At 34.5% G+C, this 25,281-nt stretch overlaps 4 protein-coding genes and 1 long non-coding RNA gene across 8 annotated transcripts; 2 read left to right on the plus strand and 3 right to left on the minus strand.

Annotated features, from left to right (window-relative positions):
* Positions 1-3,784: 3,784 nt before the first annotated feature.
* On the plus strand, positions 3,785-5,783 carry LOC105645713 (ethylene-responsive transcription factor CRF2). Its single transcript, XM_012231384.4, has one exon. The coding sequence runs from the start codon at positions 4,570-4,572 to the stop codon at positions 5,602-5,604; it is 1,035 nt and encodes a 344-aa protein (XP_012086774.1). The 5' UTR covers positions 3,785-4,569; the 3' UTR covers positions 5,605-5,783.
* A 1,620-nt stretch (positions 5,784-7,403) lies between these two features.
* On the minus strand, positions 7,404-8,657 carry LOC149497242 (uncharacterized). Its single transcript, XR_016320618.1, has 2 exons — positions 8,013-8,657; positions 7,404-7,912 (listed from the first exon to the last, which is right to left on the minus strand). It is a non-coding gene; the product is annotated as an uncharacterized LOC149497242 (long non-coding RNA).
* A 6,304-nt stretch (positions 8,658-14,961) lies between these two features.
* On the minus strand, positions 14,962-15,696 carry LOC105645710 (arabinogalactan protein 41). Its single transcript, XM_012231381.4, has 2 exons — positions 15,458-15,696; positions 14,962-15,222 (listed from the first exon to the last, which is right to left on the minus strand). The coding sequence occupies exons 1-2, from the start codon at positions 15,576-15,578 to the stop codon at positions 15,128-15,130; spliced, it is 216 nt and encodes a 71-aa protein (XP_012086771.1). The 5' UTR covers positions 15,579-15,696; the 3' UTR covers positions 14,962-15,127.
* Positions 15,697-17,644: 1,948 nt separating this feature from the next.
* On the minus strand, positions 17,645-21,647 carry LOC105645709 (Nucleotide-sugar transporter family protein). 2 transcript variants are annotated; one of them, XM_012231376.4, is made up of 8 exons: positions 21,490-21,647; positions 20,950-21,033; positions 20,631-20,845; positions 20,424-20,502; positions 19,782-19,951; positions 19,260-19,446; positions 18,296-18,373; positions 17,645-18,179 (listed from the first exon to the last, which is right to left on the minus strand). In XM_012231376.4, exons 1-8 carry the CDS (start codon positions 21,538-21,540, stop codon positions 18,036-18,038), a joined length of 1,008 nt encoding a protein of 335 aa, XP_012086766.1. In that variant the 5' UTR covers positions 21,541-21,647; the 3' UTR covers positions 17,645-18,035. The 2 variants fall into 2 exon arrangements, with proteins under 2 accessions (XP_012086766.1, XP_012086770.1); XM_012231380.3 differs by having other exon boundaries at positions 20,631-20,841; positions 21,490-21,506.
* Positions 21,648-22,086: 439 nt separating this feature from the next.
* On the plus strand, positions 22,087-25,208 carry LOC105645708 (uncharacterized). 3 transcript variants are annotated; one of them, XM_020684063.3, is made up of 4 exons: positions 22,087-22,626; positions 22,766-23,831; positions 24,138-24,761; positions 24,891-25,208. In XM_020684063.3, exons 2-4 carry the CDS (start codon positions 22,802-22,804, stop codon positions 25,013-25,015), a joined length of 1,779 nt encoding a protein of 592 aa, XP_020539722.1. In that variant the 5' UTR covers positions 22,087-22,626; positions 22,766-22,801; the 3' UTR covers positions 25,016-25,208. The 3 variants fall into 3 exon arrangements, with proteins under 3 accessions (XP_020539722.1, XP_012086765.1, XP_012086764.1); XM_012231375.4 differs by having other exon boundaries at positions 22,088-22,626; positions 22,766-24,761; positions 24,894-25,208; XM_012231374.4 differs by having other exon boundaries at positions 22,090-22,626; positions 22,766-24,761.
* Positions 25,209-25,281: the final 73 nt, after the last annotated feature.

The raw sequence follows: 25,281 nt of genomic DNA on the forward strand, positions 1-25,281 counted from the left end.
AAAATTAAACTTGAAATACAAGTATTTCTTGAGGTAAGAAATGGTAGGCAGCCAGCATAAAACTAAAAGTAAGCATTTTTTCTAATATATAAAATATAGAAATCTTGTTCACAACAATAAAATTGCAATTCCACTGATAAGTATCGAAAGATTCTGTACTACATAATAAGGAATAATTGTTCTCTTTAAATAAAATTTACTAGATTGGTGATATTATTTGTGATGTATATGACTCAAATTCGAGACTTTTTTCATTTTGCATATCTTTCATATAATATAAAAAAAATATTAATACGATGACATCCCATGGACTACTTGTAAAATTTTAATGTTTCATTAGCTATTCTCTGACCTCTCGAATAGTTGTTTATTGATGTAGAAAACATTAATTATGATTAAGTAATAATTAGAAAACAAAACACAGAGTTAATGTAGGTCAAATTAAGTGGTTTTTGACTTGAACTTTAGAACATGTTGGCATGAAAACAATAAATATATAATGATATGATTTTTCTGAATTGTGTGGCTCGAAGAAGCCTGTTACTATTTTCCTTCTTCTACTCTTTTCTAGGAGATGATGCTAAAATAATTTGACTTGAAAAGGCTTATTAATATCGTATTTTGAGAAGCTAAGGAAGAAAACAAAGGTCAAGGTAGTATTTGTTAATGTACGTAAACAACTTGGATCGAGACCTCTCATATTCATATATACAATTTTGTCTATTCCCATGTTCTTCTTTGCTTGTTGTTTTATTTATGGTTTCTTATGTCTCTGTAATTTTACAAACTCCAACAAATTTTACAGCTTTAGAATTTGTCTTTGCTGACCCATTTGCCTATTTTCTTTGGACCCTCAAGTAATATGTGCCTTTTTTAACTGGAAGGATAAAAATCTTTTGAACTTTTTTTGATGTTTTTGTTTTTTGTGGTAAGTATGTTTCGAATATCAAATATGTGTTTTCGTTCTTACAGAAATTAAAATTGCTTATCACCTCAATGAAATTGAAAATTATTTGGATTAATAAAAAATTTTCATATTGAGTGTATTGACTATATTATTTTTAATTTATTATTTGAGCGAAAACATTCAATTATTATTAATCAATGCAAAGGATAAAAAAAAAAAAAAATTATTATTTGTTAAATCTATAAATATAACAAATATTTGGTAACGGAGGGACACGTTGTAATATATGATAATGAAGACAAATTTAATTTTTTAGTTTTGCTTCCTCAAGCCGATCGAATTGCCACTTATGCCACAAGAAGCTATATATCCCTCATGTAAATATATTGGATATATTTATTTCATTTAATGATTAAATATATAATAATAATAATAATAATTTAATTAAATTGACAATTATCCACTTTTACACTCCAAAGTTCAATTTGCACATATCTTAAAAAAAAAAAAAAAAAAAAAAAAAAGCTATATATAAATACTACACAAATAAATGAGTAAACACTATCCATCACTAAATAATCCAAAACTGGTTATAGAACAAACCGGCAAAATGATTGGATAATTGTCTGATATTCATTGTTTCTTTAACTAGTCAAATGCAACTATGGAAAAATATCTTGGCTGTGATAGTGAGAGCTTACCAACCAATCATTTATTGACACCAAGAACAGAAAAAATACAAGTTACTAATTAGAACAAATAGTATCTATACCATATGTGTATTTATGAAAATGACAATTTTGCAAAACCCAACCTTTTATTCTCTATTTTCCTTCATTTCGATGAGGCCAATTTCATAAATAATAAACCCTTTAATCTTCATAATTTCCAAATTAGCTAGCTAATTAGATTATTTTCATACTTTCAATATTTTATTATCAGTGGTTGACTGTTTACGAGGAAAGCCCTTCATTTATTACAAATATATTCTAAATAAATAAAAATTTCATTATAACTATTTTCTAATTAGGGCAGGACTGAAAAATAAAATAAATAAGAAGCAGCAAGTTGCCCATATGAGTTTGCTTCATTTGTTGTCACTTAGTGGAAGATGGTAGTATGGGTATCTGCAGTCTGTAGCTACCCTATTATTTATTAATTAATTAATTAATAATTTTTTTAGTGTTAATAACAACATTAAAACTACACCCAAAAACAATTATTACTTAATTAATTAAACTAATTGGACAGAGCAACTGAGAGAAAGAAACAAACAGGGGCGGCTTCTTTGTTTGACGCGTTGATCGAGATATGTTCTGGCCCAAATAAATGAGGCCTGGCCCATTTTATATAGGCGCAGATTTTGCCTTCTTATTTTACCATATTACCCTCTCTCGCCTTCTTTTTTTACAAACATTTTACTTTGTTTTGTTTATTTCTTTTGCAATCGGAATAAAACTTACTTTTCATGTTATTGATCATCACCGTCTTTTTCACATCATCCCTCAATTTGGATAAATGAATTTTATAAAATTTTATAAAAATTCATTCATAAATTTAAATTTTTATGTTTGGTAAAAAAAAAAAAAGAAAAATTAAAATTTATGCACATTTTCTAGAGAAGCAGTAGATGATGCGGTATCGACTGATCGCTTGTGGCGATAACTTTTTAAAATTATTCAATTTTATGAATGTGAATATAATTAAATTAAATTCTATAAAAAAAAAAATTTTCAAATGAATTCTATAAAATTAAATTACTCAAAATTTACAATTGAATAATAAAATTTACACGTAATCTTGTAACGCGTTGTATTGTGTTATTCACCATCAACTTCTCTGTACTACTACTTGCTTTGCTTTAAACATATTCACCGACTGGTGTCGGAACGTTTTGATTGAATAATGATTATCAAACCTGTCGTCTACCAAACCAATGCATAGAATTGCTAAAATGATTTAACGATAGAACGTTCCATTACAATAACCACAGTTCTTGTAGTAGCATTAAAGTTAACTCTCACGGTTAACCGTGACCATCCTCCTTTTACCAATCATTTCATGCCACGTTTCGAGCTCAACTCCTTTAACCGAGATAGGAATACACTGGAATTTTTCTATTCTTGTCAAAATGTACTACTATACTGGTATATATGGCGCCAAATCCTAGGTTGCGTTCTGGCTCGTGCCACGTTAATCGCAGCTGTAAATTTACTAAAGATAAACGTAAATAGTAAAAAATAAATGAGTAAAAATATTTCTTTAACCTTATTATTTTTTATTTATAGGTCATTAATTTTTTTAATATACTATTAATTTTATTTTACTCTCACAGTGTAACGGCCCTTTTAGATTTTAGATATTCTCCTCGGGGAATGACTAGAACACCCTCAAAAAGTTGCAATTAAGGAGTAATTAAGAGGACTTTCAATGGGCATCGAAGCAGTTTAATTAAGCAAAATAAGAAAGTTAATCATTCTTAGTCAAAGGGAAGACTGAACCAAAGTGTCCGGTCTCACGTGACCTGAATCCCTAATTCCAAGAAGCAAAATCCTTTGCCGAGTGGCACGAGCCATCTACGGTCCACTTCTCCTATTGGATCAATATCTTTTTCCGGGCCCAGTTGTGCCACGTGTAAGAATCACACGTGCCCTTTTATGCGGCGTCTCGTCAAATTATCTTCTAAGACTCTACTACTCCGTGCATGGAATCTCATCCCCTCCTTCGGGGTCTCTTCAAAACGACGGGTCGTAATTACCAAAAATAAAAACAAATAAACAAAAATTTTGAAAATTTTAGTGATTAAAATATTAATGAGATATCAAACCGGGTTTACTCATTACGGCTACTTGGGATCCTATAAAATAGCATCCCAACTGTTGGGTTCCTCTTATCTGTCTAGAGTCCAGAGTCTCTCTATCTACTGAATCCTCTCATTATCAATTTCTTCCATCTCAGCTCTTCTTCTAAATCTTATCAAGAAAATAATACTAAACAGACTTCTAGCTCCTCTGAACTACTCGTTGCTAGTGGCTGATAAATTAAAAGCAGTTTCTCCAACAGCGCTAGTGGTGGTTATTCGAGACATTTATTCGATTATTCCCCTTCTTTTTTCCGGTAAAGCTATTTTGGGTCACAGCCTTTCTTTTCTTTTCTTTACCTGTGCAACTTTCCATGAAAATTTCTTACTTTTTCTTTGAGTTACTACTTACTACCAGTTTTTGTTCACTCTCTCTCATTCACTCTCTGTCTCCTTGCCGTACTCTTGTTCTTTAATGTTTCTTCACCCCGAGTTCGTTTATTTCAATCTTACTATAACATTTCCCTCTTCTCTCTTTTTTTAGTGTAACTTTCCTTGAAATTTCTCGTCCTTTAATGATACTTTTGAAAGAGAAAAGGAAAAAAAGAGTATTCAATCATCTCCGTTTCAAGGCTTCTCTTTAACGTTGTGTTCTTTCTCTCAACTTTCTTTATATCCTCTGTCTCTCTTTCTTTATTCTCCCTCGTGTCCAGTCTCAAAGGAATCTACTCTCTTTTCTTTTTTTCATTCTCTCTATTTCACGCTCTCCTCCTCCCTCACTTCACTTTCAATGCGAATCTGAAAGAACCCAAAAATAGTAAGCAGAAAAGCAACAGACAAAAACCCAAGCCCGCTTCTCGAAATGGATCAAAATAGTCTTATGTCCATGAATCCAGTCAAGTTCAGCGAACATCGAAATCACACAAAAGTTTTAAGGCCATTGTCAAATCCGGCGCCAGAGGCCAAACCACCCAGAGTTGTGCGGATATCAGTAACTGACGCAGACGCTACCGACTCTTCCAGCGACGAAGAAGGTGACTTCTACAGAAAACAGAGAGTGAAGAAATTTGTTAACGAGATTACGATAGAGTCATGTTCAGGAGAAAGCGACGGTATTTGGAGAAGCAGGTCATCGAGAAGTAGCCGGAGAAAGTCTTCTTCAGCAAAAACCGGTGGTGGTCCGGCGAGGGTGCTGATGGTGAGGGGTACAACAGCAGGAGCGGGGAAAAAGTTTAGAGGTGTGAGACAGAGGCCTTGGGGAAAATGGGCGGCCGAGATCAGGGATCCTCTTAGACGTGTACGGCTGTGGTTGGGCACCTACGACACTGCAGAAGAAGCCGCAAGGGTGTATGACAACGCGGCTATTCAATTGCGTGGACCCGACGCGCTCACCAACTTTACGACTCCTCCAGCCAAATGTTCCCCACCTACTCCTACTACTAAGCCGGCGGTTAGCTCCGGTTACAACTCCGGTGAGGAATCTCACAATAACAACAGAGTCTGCTCACCAACTTCGGTTCTTAGATTTCCTTCCTCAACTTCCTCGAACGAAGAAGCCGAATCTCAAAGTGTTCTTTCGAGCAAAGAAGTCCAAGAATTCGGAAACGGAGCCCGAGAAATCAAAGAAGAATCCTGCGTATCCGAGAACTTATCGAATTTCTCAGAGTATTCTTCTATTGACACTTTGTTTTCCAATGACATTTTTGACTTCCAGAATTCCATATCCGACATATTTCAAGAAACGAGTATGGAAGACGGTTTTTTGAAAGATGATTTCGGAGAAATGTTTACTGATTGCATCAGAGATTTGGATTTCGGGTTCACAAATTGGAATGTGGATGACGATTTTCAAGACATTGGTGACTTGTTCGGGTCGGATCCTCTCATAGCCTTTTGAAACAATACTATGTCAAATATCGGCACTGTAACTTTGCCGTTTTGCCGTCAGATGTGTCGTATTATCAGTTTTGCTTTTATTTTTGTTTTTTATTTTAATTTACGTGTGAAGATGAGTATTGTAAGAGAAAAAGAAATGAAAGGCCGTCACGGTAACGGTGGCAGCCAAGTTTTTGGTTACGTGTTGCGGTGCAGTTTATTTTATAAATTTATGTTTGATGTGTTGAAGGCACGTGACGGGCAATCAGAGCAAAAAGATAAATTAAAATAATTTAAAAATATATCAGTACTGGAGTAGCGACCGAGTGGTATAGACAGAGTACACATGCAGGGAACAGGGGCGGTAAAAAAGAAAGGAGAAGCTTGACTAAGAAGCTAAATATAAACAATAAAATCCCAACAAGTGTGCTGATACTGTAATAAAGTTAGGGCCTTTGTGTCTTTACCTATTACCATTTAAATGATAGTATATGTGTTCTACCAGAAGCAGCTACTTGTACTTTGTATCGGAAGGCTAATGAATTGCCACACATCAACTCACGAGATTTTGTATTAACTAGTACCAACAACCTTTTCAGACAAGTTTTCAGTCTACCTTGATATTTTGCACTAAAACAGATATGTATCATCAACTAATGAAATGGGTGTTTATTGAATGGTTAAAAGTGACAAGGCAGGCTTCAATTTTGTTTTAGGTTCAATTCAATTTTAATGGGTGTATTGAATAATGAAATGGATATATCAAATCAAGAAATAGTATTTATTGGATGCTAAAGTGATAAGAGACACTTAAATTTAAAATTTAAAAATATATATGATCTCTAATCATATATCAATTAATGAATCTAATCTCTAATGAGTATATCAAGTCACGAAATAAATGTTTATTGGATGGCTAAAATGATAAGACACGTAAAATTTAGATGGTAATTTTTAGGTTCGATTCAATCTCTAATGGATATTATCAAATAATGAAATGGGTGTTTATCGGACGGCTAAAGTGATTAAAGACGCTTAAATGCGGATAATTTTTGGATTCGAGCATCCGGTCCAATCACTGCCCAAAAATAAAGAAATAAAAGGAAAGGAAATCATTGACGAGATGTGTGATACAGACGGACGTGGCAGGTATTGAAGGTATATGGGATGTGAATGGCACGGAATTCAGTGATGGAGGTTTTAAAAGAAGAAATGGCATTGTTACTGTAGAGAGTATCAATGGTGGTCTAGCTAGTGACTCAGATATTTGCCTTTTGCACCTTCAAAGGATAATAAGTCTGTGTTGATGCTTGTCTTTCCACGTTTCGTTACCCCACACGCACACCACCCTGCCTGTATAGTAAAAAACTTGGAATTACTGTACTGGTTGCCTCTGTGAATGGCATTGTTTGCAATTATACAAATGGTAAATTTGGTTTCAAAGGGGGACATGATGGATTGCATTGAAATAGGACAAGTTTATAAGTGGAAATGGCAAAAGATGGCAATAATTATGTCTGAGACGACATTTTCCTTTGGAACATATGAAGGATCATGATTGATTGGGGCAGGAGCAAGAAAAGCCTTTGAGGATTCAGGCGCTCCCCAGGGTGATGAGACTCTTTTTTGGTCCCTCATCCTACCTGTGTCTGTTGGTGAAAATTAAACAAACCTTCCCTGGTCTGCTCATTAAGAGATAAAACGCTCTCGATGGACTGGATATGTTTTAAGTAGTTTTTCATAAAAAGCTAAAAGTTAAATATTACATGAATTAAATTTTTTATAAAATATTATCTTAAATTTTAAAAGTTAGTTCAAATATTATATTATCAAACACAATAAAAATTATAAAAAAATACCTTTTAATAACATTTAGAGTTAAAAACTATTTAAAAAGTTATTACAGAATACGGTCCTAGCCCTAGCCTTAGTCATTTATGTATATAATGGTTAATTGGAAACGCCATTTGTGCACCTTCCACGGCTGAGTCTCCCCTGCAAGTAGTCATTGGGCTCAACAGTAAACGGACCACTCCACTGTATTAATAAGATGATACATCCAATTATCTGGGCTTATAATCACTCCTATTGGACCGGCCAATTAATCCATAAAGGAACAGAACTAGTAGTAAGTATTTAATTGATCTATTAATAAGGTCTTAAGATCAGACGGACCCAATTTCCAAGAATGCAAAAGACAGTTTTCCAATGGCCGTGATCAATAAAATCAGATGGTCCCCTTTCTAAGCTGGAAGAGCAGAGAAGCCGCCAGATTTGCCAATAAAACTGCACCGTTTGCATTCTGCCAAACGGCAAAACCTTTCCTTAGCCTGCACCAAATATACCTCACATGAAAAAAAGCCAACAAATTGCATTAACTAATATACTAGACCCAGAAAAATTTGGCAATATCCTAAAAACAATACTCACTAGAAGAATACTCACTGTCTTCTACCTGACCTTACATGATGTGCACCTCTAACCCTTTCCTTGCCCAACAAAACATGCCCGTTGCCCCATATTGTCTTTTTTTTTTCCCATTAAAAAAAAACAAAAACTATATATAATATTTTGAAAATTAGAGAATTCATGAGAAAAAAACTTTTATCGAACAATGATTAGAACATAATGTCATTGGATTAATAATTCAATTGATGGTATATTTTGTATCTTGCAATGTAGGGAGATTAAAAAATTATTTACTTTATGAAAAAAAGTACTAACAACTTTCGGATCATTAGGAATATACTATATTTCCAAATAAACTTTACTTATAAAATTATTATCGGGATCCCATTTATGGCTTTAGCGTAAAAGCACATGTACAAACTAAATCTAATAATATCGGAAATCTATCTGATTTTCGAATCAGACAAATTGAGTAAAAATTTACAATGTGAAAACAAAATTTTGTTTGGTAACAATATTTATGATTCCTGTCATCTCCAAATCTTGGTGTGATTTCAAAATTCAGAGACAAAAATAATAAAGAGTGAATGGAAAGGTCATTTTCTGGTAGATCATGGGAAATAAGTAGTGCTAGGGTTACAGGCGCTTTATGAATAATTGAGTAGATTGAAAGGGCAACAGGCTACTTCTGTAACTGGGATTTTTGTGTCTTTATAGCCCCACTTGATGCATAAGGACAGTAATTGAGTCATGTTTTTTGAGGATTTTGAAAATTTTGGGTCCCCCAAAGTCATATGCTATGCATGATTGTCATATATCCAAGCAACCACAACTTTGACATTTAAACCAACAAGTAATCAATGATGTGTGTGGTAGCAGCTGATAACAGTTTTTAGCCAGAAAATTTTTACTATGCAGTATATTTTTTAGTTCAAAATATTCATTTCGTTTGTTGAACGCTTTAATGCACATGGAATAATGGAAATTTATATCCTAATTTTTTCTCAACAGTTTAACTTCGTTTAATTGAAATTTTAATTTGAGATAATTTTCGAGCCTTTAATTAGTGGTTGCGTCAAAATACTATTTTTATTATTTATAGTGCTCGGTAGTATATAAATGAGTTGATCCAGCTTCTGAGTTATTCGAACTTAGTTTGAGAAAAGTTTGATTCCAGCTGGCTCGTTAGCAAACCAGCTAAGTTTAAACCTAATGATTTTCAGCTTCAAAGCCCGTCAAACTTTATTAAACTTATATATATACATATATAATACTTATTTTAAACTTATTCGAGTCTCAAACCTGGCTCGAATTTAAAATTTTTTGAATTGAACTCGAATTTTAAGTCAAATTAAATTTTATCAAGCCAAATTTCGAGTTTGGTAGATTCAAGTTCGGCTGGACTCATTTGTGCTCCTACTCGGTTGCGTATTAAGAGATTGGACTATAAAACATTATTTCTTTCTATGCTTGATTACTCTAGTTAAACCGCCAATAACTATTAAAATACATAAATTCATCCAACAAGGTCTTATTCAATCTATTCCAAATCCTCTGTCGTTTAAAGACTTTGGTGGAGTGTACTTAACATAGTTTAAAATACATCAATGGACTGCGCTTGAGACAAAATAATTAAAAATCCATGTCACCATCCCAAAATCAAGTTGTACCCATGATTGATGATCAAACAAATGCCACGTCAAACATTTGTCCCAAACATAAAAACACTTTATCCCCTATTTTAATTTGTTTTCAAAATAATCTATTTATGTATCTCTTTAACATTGAACTTTGCTTATGCATAACTTTATTTACAGTTTTGTCCCCTTACACCAGAAAATGGTCTTTGAAGACATAAGAGGCCAAAACCAAAAAAAAATAATAATAATAATCAAAAAAGAAAAGCTTTGTTTGGGCACAAAAGTACAAAATTTCCAGATTCATTCAAAACCAAAAATAATCCCTTCAGTATCTTCCTTGTTATTCTCTAGTTTCATTTCATTCAATCATGGCCGTACACGTCATGTCAGGTTAACGGTTTTTGCATCATCTATTCTTGTGTGCAACTAGACTGCTGCTCCTGGGGACCCCACTCTTTCTCTCCCTTGGTCCCATCTTGTGGTCCCATTATGATCCAGCTCACCTTGCACTGTTTGTGGTCCCTTTGGATATATGATACGGTATATTGCCTGGTGTCTGCGCTGATTTGGACCCTCCATTTTGGCTGCGAGTGTGTTTTATTTCTCATTTTGTTAATTAATATATGAAATTCAATAATCATTTCTCAGTGCAAAAGAGAATGGAAATCTAATTTTATTAAACATGTAACTTAATTAAAAACTATTCTCATATTTTATATTTTTGAAAAATAATATATAATTTATTAACATTACAAAGCATAAGAAAATATATAATACTAATGCTCACTGACCCAAGAAAAAAAAGGTAAGTTACAACACAATTCTAAAATCCAACACATGCTCCATTTGTTTGTCATATGATAAGTGAATTTAAGAACAACCTATAATATTTATTTTCTTTAAATGCAAATTACTTGTGAGCACCATTACTAGGTTTCTCTATTAATTTTTTAGTGGATTAATTATAAATTTAATTTTCTTTTAAAGGGAGAATACAAAGTTAATTTAAAAAGTGATGGATTATAGGAAAGATTGGATTTTATTTTTAAGATCAACTATCCATTTTATCTTTAAATAGAGTTTTATTCCAACAAATATCCAACTCAATGACTAATTTTTCCATTCCTAAATAAATATACGAATATGGAAATTTTTAGATAAACTCAGTCCACGATATTAATTATAAACTCATCCGATGGAAGAAAGCTACATCAGCAGCTTGTTTTTTTCTAGTTTAAGAGTTGCCGATGTGGAACGAATTAAAAATAAGTTACTATCGATGTGGCTTTCTTTTATTAGATGAGTTTATAGCTAATATAATAGAGTGAGTCTATCTAAAAATTTTTGGTGAAGATGACTCTTAAAATCTAAAGGTAGATTTTTTTAGAGAAGAAGATCCAACACAACAAATTACACATTACACGTGTCATATATGTATGCCTATAAATAAATGAATTGGTGTGACATTCATGAACTATATATAATTATGATACACCCAAGCAATACAAATCTTATACATGCATGATACAAATAGTAAGAGATCTAGCAAAATACATGAAATATAAGATATGCTTATATATTCAATTATGGCGAGAGATGATGGAAAAGATAATTTTTCTTTTTTTGGAAATAAATGGAAAAGATAATTAAACAATATTTTTCTTTTTTTTTTTTTTTTTTAAATGGTGAGGGGGTGAGGTGATCACGTGAAAGATGTATGGGAATACCTTTGAGAAAAGTTATATGTAGAATAGTGGCAATGGGCAGCCTTTGGGTCATTACATGAAATGGAGCCCATCTATATCCTACTGTACGTAGAAAAGTGGGCAAGTAGGCCCATGGATGTCTAATTTCACCTACTACCGACTAGAAAAACTGTTTGAGACATTATTAATTAATTATTAATCCATAAATTGTATTTTCAATCATCTAAAATACAAATAAAAACTTATATTTTATTTAATATAATAGGTGTAGGCATAGATATCTCATGAATTGTACTGTGTTTTTAATGCATTATGCATGTAAATGTAATATAAGCCCACACATTCAGCACGCACCACTCGTGGGACTTGAAATTCCAATTTACAAGTACCCATGTCCTAAAATAAAACTATAAATATATTTTCCTCACAATATCTTTTTTTTTTATTTTAAATTTTAATACACAACCGTACCAAATAGCAATTTGAAAATAGAAAAGGTTTAACTTATTTCTTTCGGATCAGTTAAAACTGGGTCCATGAAAGGTTTGGACAGATGGGCCTCTTGTTGGATTTATTCTTCTTTATATTGGAATCCTTTTCTTTTAATAATAGCTTCCAAGCCCAATAAAAATAATGATCCAATGGGCCTCTTAGATTGAACGACAAATGGCAGCCAATGGAGAGAAGTGTGTTTTCTAGGTGTATACTTATTGGTCGTTGTAACATTTCTCGCCACAAAAACCACGGGCAGCGTTTTGCTCCATTGAAGCCGCGGTTCTCGAAGGCGGGAGCCGCAAGCAGAGAGTTAGACGACCTGACCGAAATTAAATATTTGGAGAAAAAGAGTTTTACTTTTACCTGATAAAGACCTAAAACCCCCAACTCTGAAGCAAATAGAAGTTGCAACAATGGAGGAAGCACGTGCAAAGCCCGTGTGTGCTGAAGAAGCGTTGAATCTGCTCAATTGCGTAGTTGAATCGCCTTATGATCAAGGGAAATGCGTCCATCTCTTGCAAACTCTGAGAGAGTGCGTGCTTAACAAGGTAATTGTCACTTTCATTTCTTTTGCATTGTTTTGATTTTTATTTAGAATTGATGGATATATTTGCAAAATTTGCAAACTGCAATTATGTATATGGCTGTGGTGCAGAATAAATCTGATTTTATTCTGACATGAGAAACAAATTTGCAACTTTTACTGATTTAGGAGATACCCCAATTTCTTTTTAGAGTGGAAGTGAGTGTTGACCAATGTTAATTAAGGGATAATATATTTGGCTGAATGGGTTTGTTGGATGGCTGCAATATTGATGGACTAAAATTCTTGGATTAAGTCTTGCTGGATTCCTTCAAGAATTGATATGTATCTCTAGACGGAGTGTTTGGCATTTCTAATATATTGCCATCTTTGTACACTAATGTGGACGATCTGATAGGGGAAGAATTAACCAGATCAGGAATCCTACTACTTTACACAATTTTTCAATTCAGGGCCCTGTTGAAAATGGAAATGAGAAAAGAAAACAGGTATCAGGAGAATAAAAGATTACATAGGATTAGCTGATTAGGAGTTTTTTTGGTAGTTATTCCTGTAGGAAACTAAAGTTGCTCAATTGAGTTGAATAATAACTTTGAATGTTAGGTTATAGAGTTGATAACTGGATTTGTATAAGGTGATTGATGGGATAAAATTTTCTGGAGCACTAGTCAGGAGATATTTGAAACCAAACTAGGCCAGGTTTTGAATTTCCCAAACAGATGTGGCCGTGTGGGAGGAAAAAACCAGGGAAATCTTGAGAAAAGCTTTGTAATTTTTGGGTTCTTTACTTGCTTTAGATGATTTGAGTGGCTACGTGGCAAATGTGATTTTTGGAATAAAGTTTGAGCCAGAAATAAGACACGAATTTTATTTGCTGCTTTTTGTTTCTGTTCTAATCACTCCAGTGATCCTCTTCTACTTATTCTTTTCTTCTTAAACCTCAAGTTTATGTGGGACTTGTACTGTCTGATGCAATAGCTCTTGTTTATGCGAAATATGGCTATGTGGAATGTGACTACTTCCTTGCAATTTTTTCTTCCATCTGATTGGTTTTATGAATATTTTCTATGATTGGGGTCCTTTTCCCTTGTGATTACATATTTCCAAATACCCATAAGCCTATTGGTAACAGAGTACTGAAAATGTGAGCATTATTGAGGATTTTATTTATTTTTGTTTTCTTCCCATATTGGAGAACAATGCATTCATCTTGGATTGGCCTTGGTAGATTATTATTCATTATTGTATCTAAATTGCTATCGGGCCTTGAAGCATGGTACACATTCTGATTTGATTGACAGTTCCTCTTTGTTTCTAATCTGATTGTTGACAAAATATGCCATATAGCTTCCATATGTAATAAATTATTAAAGTTGACCCCAAAGGATCTGATTAATATTGGATATCATGATATAAAAGTAATGCATAACTTGGTGATTGACAATATTAGATTCTTGCTACAAGGGTTAGATTCAGATGTTGAAGAAGTTTTCAGGATTATCTGAAAATCAAGCCTTTCACTGATCATAATTTTTTTAAATAACTTAACCAGAGAATCTTATTCACTGCTAAGAAAGCATGCTACTCATAATTGACATGTCTTTTGTCTGACTCTTAGGAGCCATTGCTCTTTTTCTCTTAATATGGTTGAATATGCCTGTATTCTCTTACATGTCTGTGTTAAACTCTCATGCTTCCGCTTATTGCATATTTTAAAACTGGCTTAATTTTTTCTTCTGTGCCAATTTTTCCACAGAAAGTGAAGAAGTTCTCATTAGATGATCAGGAAAAACAGGAAGCAAAGCCAGTTGCCAAGAAAGCTTGATAAAAATTTTGTACCAGTGGGATTTTCCTTTTTTGGTTTTCCCTGAAGCTAATCCTCATATGTGATAGTCACCTTAGTTTGTAGACAGTTAAAAAAGTGATTGAAGTTGTCAAAGAAGTTACCCTAATTTGGTTTTGAATGGAAATTCATTTTCAAATTACAAAGGCTGACTTGTAATTTTTTGGCATGATACAACTTTAATGCCGTACTGTACTTGTTATGCTTATTGTCATAAGAGATTCATCATGCAGTTCTCTCTCTCTAGAGTGCTTATTGTAACTTATCCATGTATGGAATTTAGTACTCTATATGGTTCCTATGGTGCTGGTATGGTGTTTGTCCAATGACAGTTTTGTTTATTAACTATAGCAGGCCCAGGGATTCATCAAATTTCCCACCTGAAAAGGTGGAAAATAGCAAAAACCCTGCTCGAGAATTATAAGATAGAACTGTTCCTGAAAAGACTCAAAGCCAATTCAACTCCACTACATATTCCAAGCCCACTTGTTCTGTGTTTGGACAAAGCAATAATAAATCAAATCACACGACTCAAAGTAGATATTTTTTTCCCTCCATTGTTCTGGTATACTTAAATACATTGTTGCATTGCAAATACTTTCTCAGGCATTGCTATGCTATACTGTATAATGCTTTTAATATAAAATGATATGATATGAATTCCATGATTGAATGGCACCAAGCTCTTTTTTCTAAATGTAAAAGCAAGAAAGAATTTAGAAAATAACAGTAACAACAGCACTAAAAGACCAATAAGATTAAGATAACAAATTCAATAACTAAAAAAATCTGAAATTATTACATATAAAAAATTCATAAAAAAAACCCTTCAACACAGACTTTACATTCACATCCTCCTTTCCATCCGTCCTCTCACAGGAAAACCCTAAGTAGATGCAATGCAACTATTAAAAGCTGCAAAAATCAGCGGCATGAATGAGGTAAGTGAGCACCAAGGCCACCAGCATCAACACATAGGCAATTCCTTGGTCTATTGATGTCCCTGCAAATGCAAAGAAACAAATTTTACCTTTATCAATGCCCAATCAAAGCACCAAAAGCGTCTCAAAATCTAATTCGCGTTGTTTCAAGATTCAAACTTTCCAGAACAAAAATGTAGCAAGCAACACAAGCTATTCTGATGGAAGTCAATTAATTTTAATGATAACTTCAAACTGATTTCTTCTCAGATCTAAGATTTATGTAAAGGGAAGAGACAAGTGAGTTTTTATTTTTACCGTCGCTGGTGGGAGAAGGAGCGGGAGCAAAAGACTGGGCCTGGACAGAAGGCAAGGCAATGGCGAAAACGAGAGCAACAGCAAAAGCTAACACTCCAAAAGAAACCCTAGAAACCGCCATTTTCCTTCTCTCTCTTAGCGACGTCTCTAAGAGCCGTAGAGCGGCGGAGAGAGGAACCGAGATTCAGAAAAGATTGGATTTGAATGTGAAAATCAGGCTAGATTGCAATTGTCATAGATGGACTTATATACAGGATTTTATTAGGGAAGGTCAAAAAAGGTCGGAGAGAAAAGAAAACCGGTTAAACCGGTAAAGCCGAGAAGTGTGGGGTCCAGCCGAGAGTTTCGGTGCAGAGACGCCATGTGAGCGTCCGGTGGTTTTTGATTCCCTTCCCGCCAGTGGCTCCAGACATACAGTACAGTCTGTTGCCGCTGTCTTTTACCCTTACTTGGCGCCATATGCAACGGTTCTTATTCGTCCACGTCCCTCTTTTTCACTTTCTTTTTAAACCTTTATATATATATATATATATATATATATATTTCTTTCTTTTTTTTTTTTCATATTAATGAAATTTTCTGAAGAAAAAATATAATAAAATTTTGTAATGGGTTTTATTATGGTTATACACTTAAAAAATTAAATTTTATTTTTAACTATAATTTCAATTATATATTCCAATTTTAGAACGATTATTTTTAATTATGATCTTGTAGTTAATTAGTTATATGATTAGGGTGCCTTTAGAGAGAATCATAATCTAAAGAGCCAGCAAAGGCCAACAAAGATTCTGATTCATTCAATCAAAGTGTTCTTTTTACAACCAAGAAAGGCACAGGCAGCAAGTGCCAACCAACATTCTATTGTTCAAAGTTTCTTTCTTTCCAATTGGGAGGACTGGAATTGAATCTTCTCTGAGACAAAATTTTTTTAAACAAAGACAATACAGTGCTGAAACTGCCATTTCCAATCTGGAAAAAAACATTATAAGCATCGACCGACATGTTTCAAAAGCAAAAAAGGCTATAGCTTTACCAACCAATAACAGAAGCTTGTATTATTAAATGACAGAATTAAGAGTCGGCATTTGCAGCTCTTACACTCACTACACACATCTATAATCAATTCTATCTGTTCTGTTAATTTCTTGGAAGCGAGGCAACGAGTTCTTGTCTCATATATATGTTGCTAATTATGAGAGAAACTAATATTTAGAACAAAGACTGCTAGAGACTATTTAAGTAATAAATATATCTAATTAAAGATGATATATATATATATATATATATATACATATTGTTTCACTCCATTTCTGAAGGCCAGAGAAATGCCCCCATTGCGAACTTCCTCTTCTCGTCAACATCTCCCATAACAGGTAGACCATACTCTTTTAGCAGACAGTCTAACTTCCATTCCGGCATGTTCTGGTAATCACTCTTCTTGAATCTTGGATAGTGAAGTGGCATTCGGAAGAAGCAATTCTCCGTTTTCTTGGTTTCTTGATTTTGGTGCCCATTTGGCTTGAAGCCCGCTGCTGCGGTATTTGAGAAAATAGTTCCACTCATCTTTTCACCTTTCAAGTCTCAAACTATGATCATTTTAGAGCTAATTAACCCTTTTTATAGACGAACTTGGAGTAGAGGTGCTATTAATGCCTGAAAATGAATCATCTAGATCAAGAAGATTATAATCGTTTTTGCTTCCTTCACTAAAGTTTTGGTCTTTTAGAAATGATAAGCAGTATTATAGCATTAAATGCGTTGAAGGCTATCTATCACAATCTAAATTAAATGCCCAAGAATTGTGTGGATGAAAAATTTCTTTTTTGAATGTTCTTATTGCATTATTGACCTACTCACCATACACCAACCAGAAAAATTGCAGTTTTTAGTAAGATTCGATGCGTATAGGATGCAGCATATCTACAGTAAAATTGGTACTAGTCAGTACCATATTGGTTCAAGTTGCGAAATAACGTCTGAGAAAATGTTGTTGCCTTCTTTGCTCAATTTTAGGTCACTGTCTCAATAAATGGCTGGCCAAATTTGCCATATTTTGAATAACTATATTCTACCACTCTCTAGAGAAATTTTGTTTTCTTTAAATCATTAAGGTCTATTAAAGTTCTGTTTGGCGAATTATAATATTCCATTCCATCATAACTCAGGACAAAAAGAAAAAAAAAAAAAAAAAAAGATAAATCAATTCAATTCATAATTAATGTTTCTGCACAAGCTTTCTTTTTGTGTCACAAAGTACATTCCAGAAAATTTCAAAAAGAAAGTTTTTGAAGAACAATCTCGTCTCTTAAACTACATAATAGAAAAGAATCACCAAGTTTTTGCTTCTATAACTAACACCAACGTCTCACCCTGGAACAGCATTTGCTTGTAACATAAAAGAATCTGATGTTTCTAAAATTGGTCCCAAAATCTATCCAAGGAGATATCTGGGCGAACGAGTAAAGAACCTCTTTTATAACATCTAGTTTGTTGCGTCTTTATCACTTCAAACAACTTGCAGTGCAACTTTCAGGGAGCACCTGGCAAAACCATGAGCATCTAGATATGTTAAACATTAGGAATCTGTTCGCCGATCAATAGAAACTTCTTTTAGGCTTTCAGGTGGAGCTTTGACCACTGTAGGCAAATCCACAAGCATGGTTGGAGGGGCAAAATACATCTGCAGTGACATCATACAGATGATGATACCCAAGAAAAGCTGCAACAGAACAAGGAAGTTAACAACTAATATGGATCATATAAAATGTAAACCACTACATGCTATGAGGAGAGGATCCTAAGACTTGCACAACTAGTGGGTCAATGGAGAGTTACCTGCAATGTAGGCTTGAAGCTAAAAAGGTATACAGATAAAACCATCGTCAGCAACATTGCCATTGATGTGGAATATACCTGAAGGAAGCCATGTGAAATGTAGACTTTTATATGCCCCCGCAACATTACAACAGACACATAAAGTAATTCACTCAAGAAACACATAAATTCCATGTATTTTCATAACTATGTTCCCCAGTCAGAGAAATTGCATTTGACAGTTAGTGAACATCAACCAACCATAAAAATAAAATTCAAGAAGCAAATAGAAAAAAACAAGTCACGAAGCTTGACCCATAAATAAGAAGACAAATGGGACTATTTTTTTTTTTCTTTCCTCTTTTCTATAAGAGAACAATTTTTCTCGTAGATCCTTTTTGTTGACATATATAACAGTCAATCAGGGTATCTAAAATGGCAGTTACTTGTGCTAGGTATTCTGAGAATTTCCGGGACTTCTTATGATTACATTGGGAAACTTTGCTGCTCTTAGAGATGCATAGACATGCATAAAGAAGGCAAAATAATGGTCTGCTAATACAGTGCAGCAATGAAATTTAATTGCCAAAATCCAACGGCTGCAGATAGGAAAAGCACCTCAGCTAGTAGTCAAAGTGATATGGGGAAGAACCAGAAGGTCAAAGTCCAACTTGCAGCCATCAAGGCAGACCTACAAATTATGACCAGGGTAGCCAAGGGCCCCAGGCTATAAACACCTGGGACAAACCAGATTGCCTTCTCTAATGCACAAGGGAAACTAAAATGAAGTGGGAATGAAGTACTTTCTACTTCCTATTCTTCAACGGGTTCTTTTTCCTAAGATTGTTAACGATACATAGAACCAGCATATTCCATCCAAACCCCTAAATAAAGAGACATGGAAATTTCTCTGGTATGTCCATTTCTCAAAGCATCTTGCATGAAAATTCAGTCCTTCACTGATTCAAAATAGAAATAAATTTACCTTCACAATATTGTCAGCATACTTCATCAACCATGATACCAGCAAGCCAGTGGATCCAAGATTCAAAACCACCATCCATGTAGTAGTACTATAACCATTGAGAAGGTGTTGCCACCATGGCCCCTTCTCAAATCCACCTCTAAAATCATCTAGGATAAGCTTTGCCATATTAAATATAACGCCAAATCTGAAAAGGAATTAAAACACCTAAAATACCACATAAGAACATATTGATGCAACCAAAAAAGATAACAGAATCACAAATTTTAGGACAAGTTTATCTTGCCATAAGCATGTAACAAATACTTTGAGAAACTACAATTAAGACTAGGAATTCCCTATGTTCTCAATCGCAATTCTAAACAGAATATAAAAATGGAGGAGGACGTATAATGATTATGAAGCATGAGAGTGGAAGAGAGACCTCAACATGTCTTGGTTGTCAATACAATGACTGTGCATAATGCATAATTAAATTGAAAATGCTACAAGCACGCCATTGAGCAGAGAAAAGATACCTACGCATACAATTGTACATTTTGCCAGTACAAGCTGTCATTGTTCTTCTTCATCAGAAACTCTGTGTATACACCTGCCAATGCAGATAGACAAGCAGACAGGATACCCAGCATATAACCTTGGATTGGAGCTGAAAATAGGGAATCACATGAAGCCTCTCCACAGCCTTTAACCTGCAACAACAAGACCCTTTTTGGAACCGTATGGGATTAAAGAACCTTGCAGGTATCATATGTTGGTGAAAAACAGAGTCACAAATGCATACAGAAGTGAAATTGTAGTTCCTTCTTCAAAATCCTATGATTATAATATAGAAGCCAGATGAATATGTAATAGAAAATTGTAAAAAATGCAGCACATATTCACATTAAAATATCAAGATTCTAATGTACAATCCATGTAACAAAACTACATAGAGAGAAATATCTATGGACATTGGTTATCGTTGATTCCAAAGTGACTGAGATATTATTCCCACAAGCTTAATGCAAGGCATATGAGGCACAGCATGCATGAAGTCAAAAGTGGGAAGCATTAATCTACAAAAAAACTTTCAATAAATAATAAAACACCAAGAATTGAACCAAAAGAACATGAACAGAAAACAGCTACTTTTAGCAAAGGGACTGACAGTTTTCTCATTACCTGGCTCGTAGTTGTTCCAACAGCTAATAAAACAATTGCCATCCATTGCAGATTAGACAGTTTCCTCCTCAGGAATAACCTAAACATAATCAAACAAGCAGTTGCAATGATGTTAAGTTCAATCCAGTTGAAAGTAAGCCGTAAAATCTAAACTGTGAATAACAAGATGATCATATCAAGTGACTGGGAGAAGTACAAAGCAGGCACCTGAATAATATGCCGGTGGTAAAAATCTTCAAATTTCCCATTATCTGATATGTAGATGTGTCCACATAAGTCAGTGTAGCAAACTGAACATTGTTATGAATTAGATATATGATTGATGGAATTGGATATAAGCGCACACTCTTCCATTCTGTCGTCATCCTCACAGACGTGGATGTCCGGTGCTCTCTCCAAAGCAGCAACCCAGAAACCACTAGCTTTGGTTGAAATAAACATTAAACAAAGCATGAAACAAAATAAGAGGCAACCAACAACTGCTATGTCCAATGTTACTTGAGAAGGATAAACCAAGTGAAAATACCTTGAAAATTTCAGCAAGAAATGGCACAGTTGCATAGTCGTACAAATACCTTCCATTACTTTGAGATAGAGTTGTCAAAATTCCCTATCAATTGATACAAATAACAAACAAAAATTACACCTTGAACTAATAAATTACTAAATAAAGCAAAAATCCCGAAAAAATGCACAAATTGAACTCGAAAAGTTTTTCATCAAAATACTACAAAGTAAACAGTTAATCTTGTGATTAATTAACATGGAGACAACTAACTCGTCACAGTACTTGCCGATACACTTTGTGCCTCGTTTTCAGAGGGATACAACTTTCAATCAAAATAAGGTATGGAGTAACTTTAAGGTAATTTCATTACTTGAAAACGAAAGCTTACGTTATCATAATCAATATCAAACAATTAGAAATTGACAAATGGCGATTGGCTCCCAAATCAAGCAATCCGTAGCAAAAATTTTCTGTACATTCAAGATCTAAAGCTTGATAGCGAAGAAAAGAAGAAAATGACAGCGATCTTAGTCATAAATAGAGGTGAATTTGACTGACCTGAGAGCTAGTGAGGATGGTGAGAAGCGCGGCAACCAAATACCACTGCATCGTTTTCCTTTTCTTCTCCGTTTAGCTCCGTCGTCTGATATATATTATTCTCTTTTAATTGTCTTTCTGTTTCCTCATTCAGGTAAATGAAATGACCATGTCATGCCAATGCCACACAATGACAAAACGGCATGTAGTCCGAATCATCATCCTTGAGTTGGATAATTCAGTAGGGGCTTCTTTTACATGGGCTTAGGCCCATTTCACGACATATTTAACTGATTTGAGGAAATTGAATCCTGAATCAACGGTTGGGATAATTTCTTCGAGTTCAACAACGTAATACATGTTGCACGTAAACAGCCCACTTCTAATTACGAATTATATTAAGTGCCCCCATTTTAGCATTAATTAACATCGTGGGGGTGTCTTGCCGTCACGTCACCCGATCGCGTCAAAAATTTAAAAGACGTGCGACACGTGGAGAAATCGCATTTGTCCGGAAAATTAGTCAAACGAAATCTCAACGTTCCACACCAACCAACGATCTATAAAACGACATCGTGCAGACTTCAGCCGGCGCTAACAGTTGAAGAGCGTGAAGGGAAAGTAACGGTAAATGAAACTCGCGGGAAGCTATTTATATGAGAGAGGAAATGTCTGGACCCGTTCAACGGGCAGCCATCTCTCCAATTGTTTCAGTTTTTTTTTTTTTTTTTCTTTTCTTTTCTTCCTTTGCTGAAAACAAAACGAATCAGAAGTTGACAAAAGGAGATAGGAAAAAGAAAATAAAATCAGTATGGAGTTTCAGATATATTTTGTTATCTTGTTAGGGAATCTGGCCAAAAAGATAAAAATCATAGCTTTGAAATTTCCGTTCTTCTCTGGTTTTGTCATATACGTTGTAGGTTTATGATAGTTTCTTGGATTGTTCAGGTTTTTGTTGGGAAAGACTTATGATTCCTTAATTGTCCAGTTTTTGTTTTGTATTTTTGGTTGGGTTTCTATGAAGGTAAATTTTTGATTTTTGATCAGATTGAAGAGGGTCTTCTTTGAATTCTTTTTGGGTCAAGGAGAATCCGACTGGAGTTAACAGTTCCCTGAAAGAAATTCGGACCTAGTAAAAAAAAAAAAAATTTCTTCTAGGTATTGATTATCAAAGTCAATCTTGGTTTCATTTCTTGATTGAAAAACCTGGCAAGAAGAAGAATATTTCGCCTGATATATTTTGGCTGTTTTTATTCTCTCTCTTTTGATATAAAAATAGTTCCTTTTTCCCTTTCAGGTCCTATATTGTGAAATTCCCCATTTGGAGCCTTCAATGGAGCAATTCCGGCAAATAGGGGAGGTTTTGGGAAGTTTGAAGGCTCTGATGGTATTGCAAGATGATATTCAGATCAATCGAAGACAGTGCTGTTTGCTGCTAAATATCTACACTTTAGCATTCAAAACAATTGCAGAGGAGATGAAGCAGAATTTGAAGCTAGAAGAAAAGAACACCAAATGGAAACCTCTTGAAGGGAGTCTTAAAGAGCTCCATAGGGTGTTTAAGGAAGGAGAACTCTACGTTAGGCGTTGTTTGGATAGCAAAGATTGGTGGGCCAAAGTTGTTAGCCTCCATCAAAATAATGACTCGATTGAGTTTCACATTCATAACTTGCTTACTTACTTTCCTGTTGTTATAGAGGCAATTGAGACTGCAGGAGAAATCTCAGGACTTGATCAGGGGGAAATGCAAAAGAAAAGGGTAATACTTTCGAAAAAGTATGACCGAAGTTGGAATGATTCAGAACTTTTCCAATTGAGATTTGGAAAGCAGTATCTGGTGTCAAGAGAGATTTGTAGCCAATTAGAAAATGCTATGAAAGAAGACAGATGGTTACTTGTTGAAGCAATTAAGGAAAAGCTTAAGTCAGGATTGCTTACAAAAAACAAGCAACGACTTGGAGATATACTGCAGAAAAAGTTGAATGGGCAGCAACTAATTAATGGGAAACTTCCATCAAGTTCAATTTTGTTAGGAGCAGAAGATTATCAAGTGAGGCGGCGAATAGGAGGAGGAAGTAAGTATAAGGAAATACAATGGCTAGGAGAAAGTTTTGTCTTGCGACATTTCTTTGAGGATTTTGAGCCATTGAGTACTGAGATTTCTACTTTATTATCACTTTCTCATCCAAATATATTGCAGTACCTTTGTGGATTCTATGATGAGGAAAAGAAAGAATGTTTCCTTGTAATGGAGTTAATGAGCAAAGATCTTTATGCATATATGAAGGAGAACAGTAGTTCAAGGAGGCAAGTTTTGTTCCATCTTCCTATTGTTGTTGACATTATGCTTCAAGTAGCAAGAGGTATGGAATTTCTTCATGCAAGAAAAATCTATGTTGGTGATTTGAATCCTACTAATATCTTTCTCAAACCAAGAAAATCAACAGAAGGTTATTTTCATGTCAAAATCTCGGGTTTCGGTCTAAATTCTGTTGAAAATCATTCTTCTCAACACACACCACTGAATCAAAATGCGTTAGACCCTTGTATTTGGTATGCGCCGGAGGTTCTAGCAGAGAAAGAAAAAATAGGAAGTTCTTGTATTCGCAAGTATTCAGAAAAAGCAGACGTTTACAGCTTTGGAATGCTATGTTTTGAGCTTTTGACAGGTAAACTTGCTTTCGAGGATGGGCATCTTCAAGGAGAACAGATGACCAAAAACATAAGAGCAGGAGAAAGGCCATTATTCCCATCACTTTCACCAAAATATCTTGTCAACTTAACAAAAAAATGCTGGCACAATGAACCTAGTTGTCGCCCGAGTTTCTCATCTATATGCAGGGTTTTGAGATACGTCAAGAAGTTCCTGGCAATGAATCCGAGCAACGGGCAGCCTGTTATGCAGTCACCACCTCTGGATTATTATGAATTGGAGGCAGGGTTTTTAAAGAAACATGCAACAGGAGAGATGAAATGTGGGGTGACACAAATTCCGTTTCAAATGTTTGTTTACACAGTTTCTGAGAAGGAAAAAACTTCTTTAGGAATTAGATTTAAGCATACAGAAACAGCAAGTGAAGGTGATGAGAATATCTCTGTAGTAGAGGATCCAGTCGATACAAGATCAGTTGGCCCTGATGTGAAGACAGTTTATTTTGATGTAAAATCAACCTGCACTGACGATACGGAAAGCAAAACGCCATGTGATTTGAGGTCAGTACGTTCGGAGCCTCTAGAGAAGAAAATTATGTTGAGAAAGAAAACTAATAATGTTAAGCTCAGAAAAACTTCAGGTAGTTTCTTTATCCCTCAACCTTTTTCTTCGGAATTCATTTTCTTGTTAATTCAAGTTTTGTAGTTTAAATTATTAAAGATGCTTTCTAATTTTGGACTAAACTGTGAAACGTTAACTTGTAATATAGCAGGTAAGGCAAAGGCACCAACAGCGGTAAAAGCATCGCCACAGAATTCACCAAGCCATAATTGGAGGGTTATGGCAAGCCCTCTGAGTCCAAAGAAGCAAGCTTTGGGTCGAGAGAAATCGTAGTTTTTCTTAGTCACTTTACTGTATTGAATGTTCTCCATTGAATCGTTGCAAGGTAGAATAAATTTTGTTTCTCCTCAGAAGTTTCGGCAGGACCACAGCTTTTTCCATTTCTTATAGCTGAATTTTGTTTATGGCTTTTGTTCAGTCGTCTGTTATACTTTTCATGTAATAGACGGTGTTGATTTGTTATTCATTCTTTCGAGCATTTTAAACAGTAGACCTCCTTGTTCTTTTTATCCGTCTGAGGAAATCTGCTATTTGAGCTT

This window comes from Jatropha curcas, chromosome 4 (assembly GCF_041381405.1).
Source record: "Jatropha curcas cultivar XTBG-Jc1 chromosome 4, XTBG_Jcur_1.0, whole genome shotgun sequence".
Lineage (NCBI taxonomy): Eukaryota > Viridiplantae > Streptophyta > Magnoliopsida > Malpighiales > Euphorbiaceae > Jatropha > Jatropha curcas.

Bases quoted from the DNA above. Each gene is read 5' to 3' on its own strand.
- LOC105645713 (XM_012231384.4), top strand. From the start codon at position 4,570: ATGGATCAAAATAGTCTTATGTCCATGAATCCAGTCAAGTTCAGCGAA.
- LOC105645710 (XM_012231381.4), bottom strand. From the start codon at position 15,578: ATGGCGGTTTCTAGGGTTTCTTTTGGAGTGTTAGCTTTTGCTGTTGCT. The intron at 15,223-15,457 runs GTAAAAATAAAA...TTGCATTTGCAG, and splicing joins TCCTTCTCCCACCAGCGACG to GGACATCAATAGACCAAGGA.
- LOC105645709 (XM_012231376.4), bottom strand. From the start codon at position 21,540: ATGCAGTGGTATTTGGTTGCCGCGCTTCTCACCATCCTCACTAGCTCT. The intron at 21,034-21,489 runs GTCAGTCAAATT...ATCAATTGATAG, and splicing joins CCATCCTCACTAGCTCTCAG to GGAATTTTGACAACTCTATC. The intron at 20,846-20,949 runs GTATTTTCACTT...TTTCAACCAAAG, and splicing joins TTCTTGCTGAAATTTTCAAG to CTAGTGGTTTCTGGGTTGCT.
- LOC105645708 (XM_012231374.4), top strand. From the start codon at position 22,802: ATGGAGCAATTCCGGCAAATAGGGGAGGTTTTGGGAAGTTTGAAGGCT. The intron at 24,762-24,890 runs GTAGTTTCTTTA...CTTGTAATATAG, and splicing joins TAAGCTCAGAAAAACTTCAG to CAGGTAAGGCAAAGGCACCA.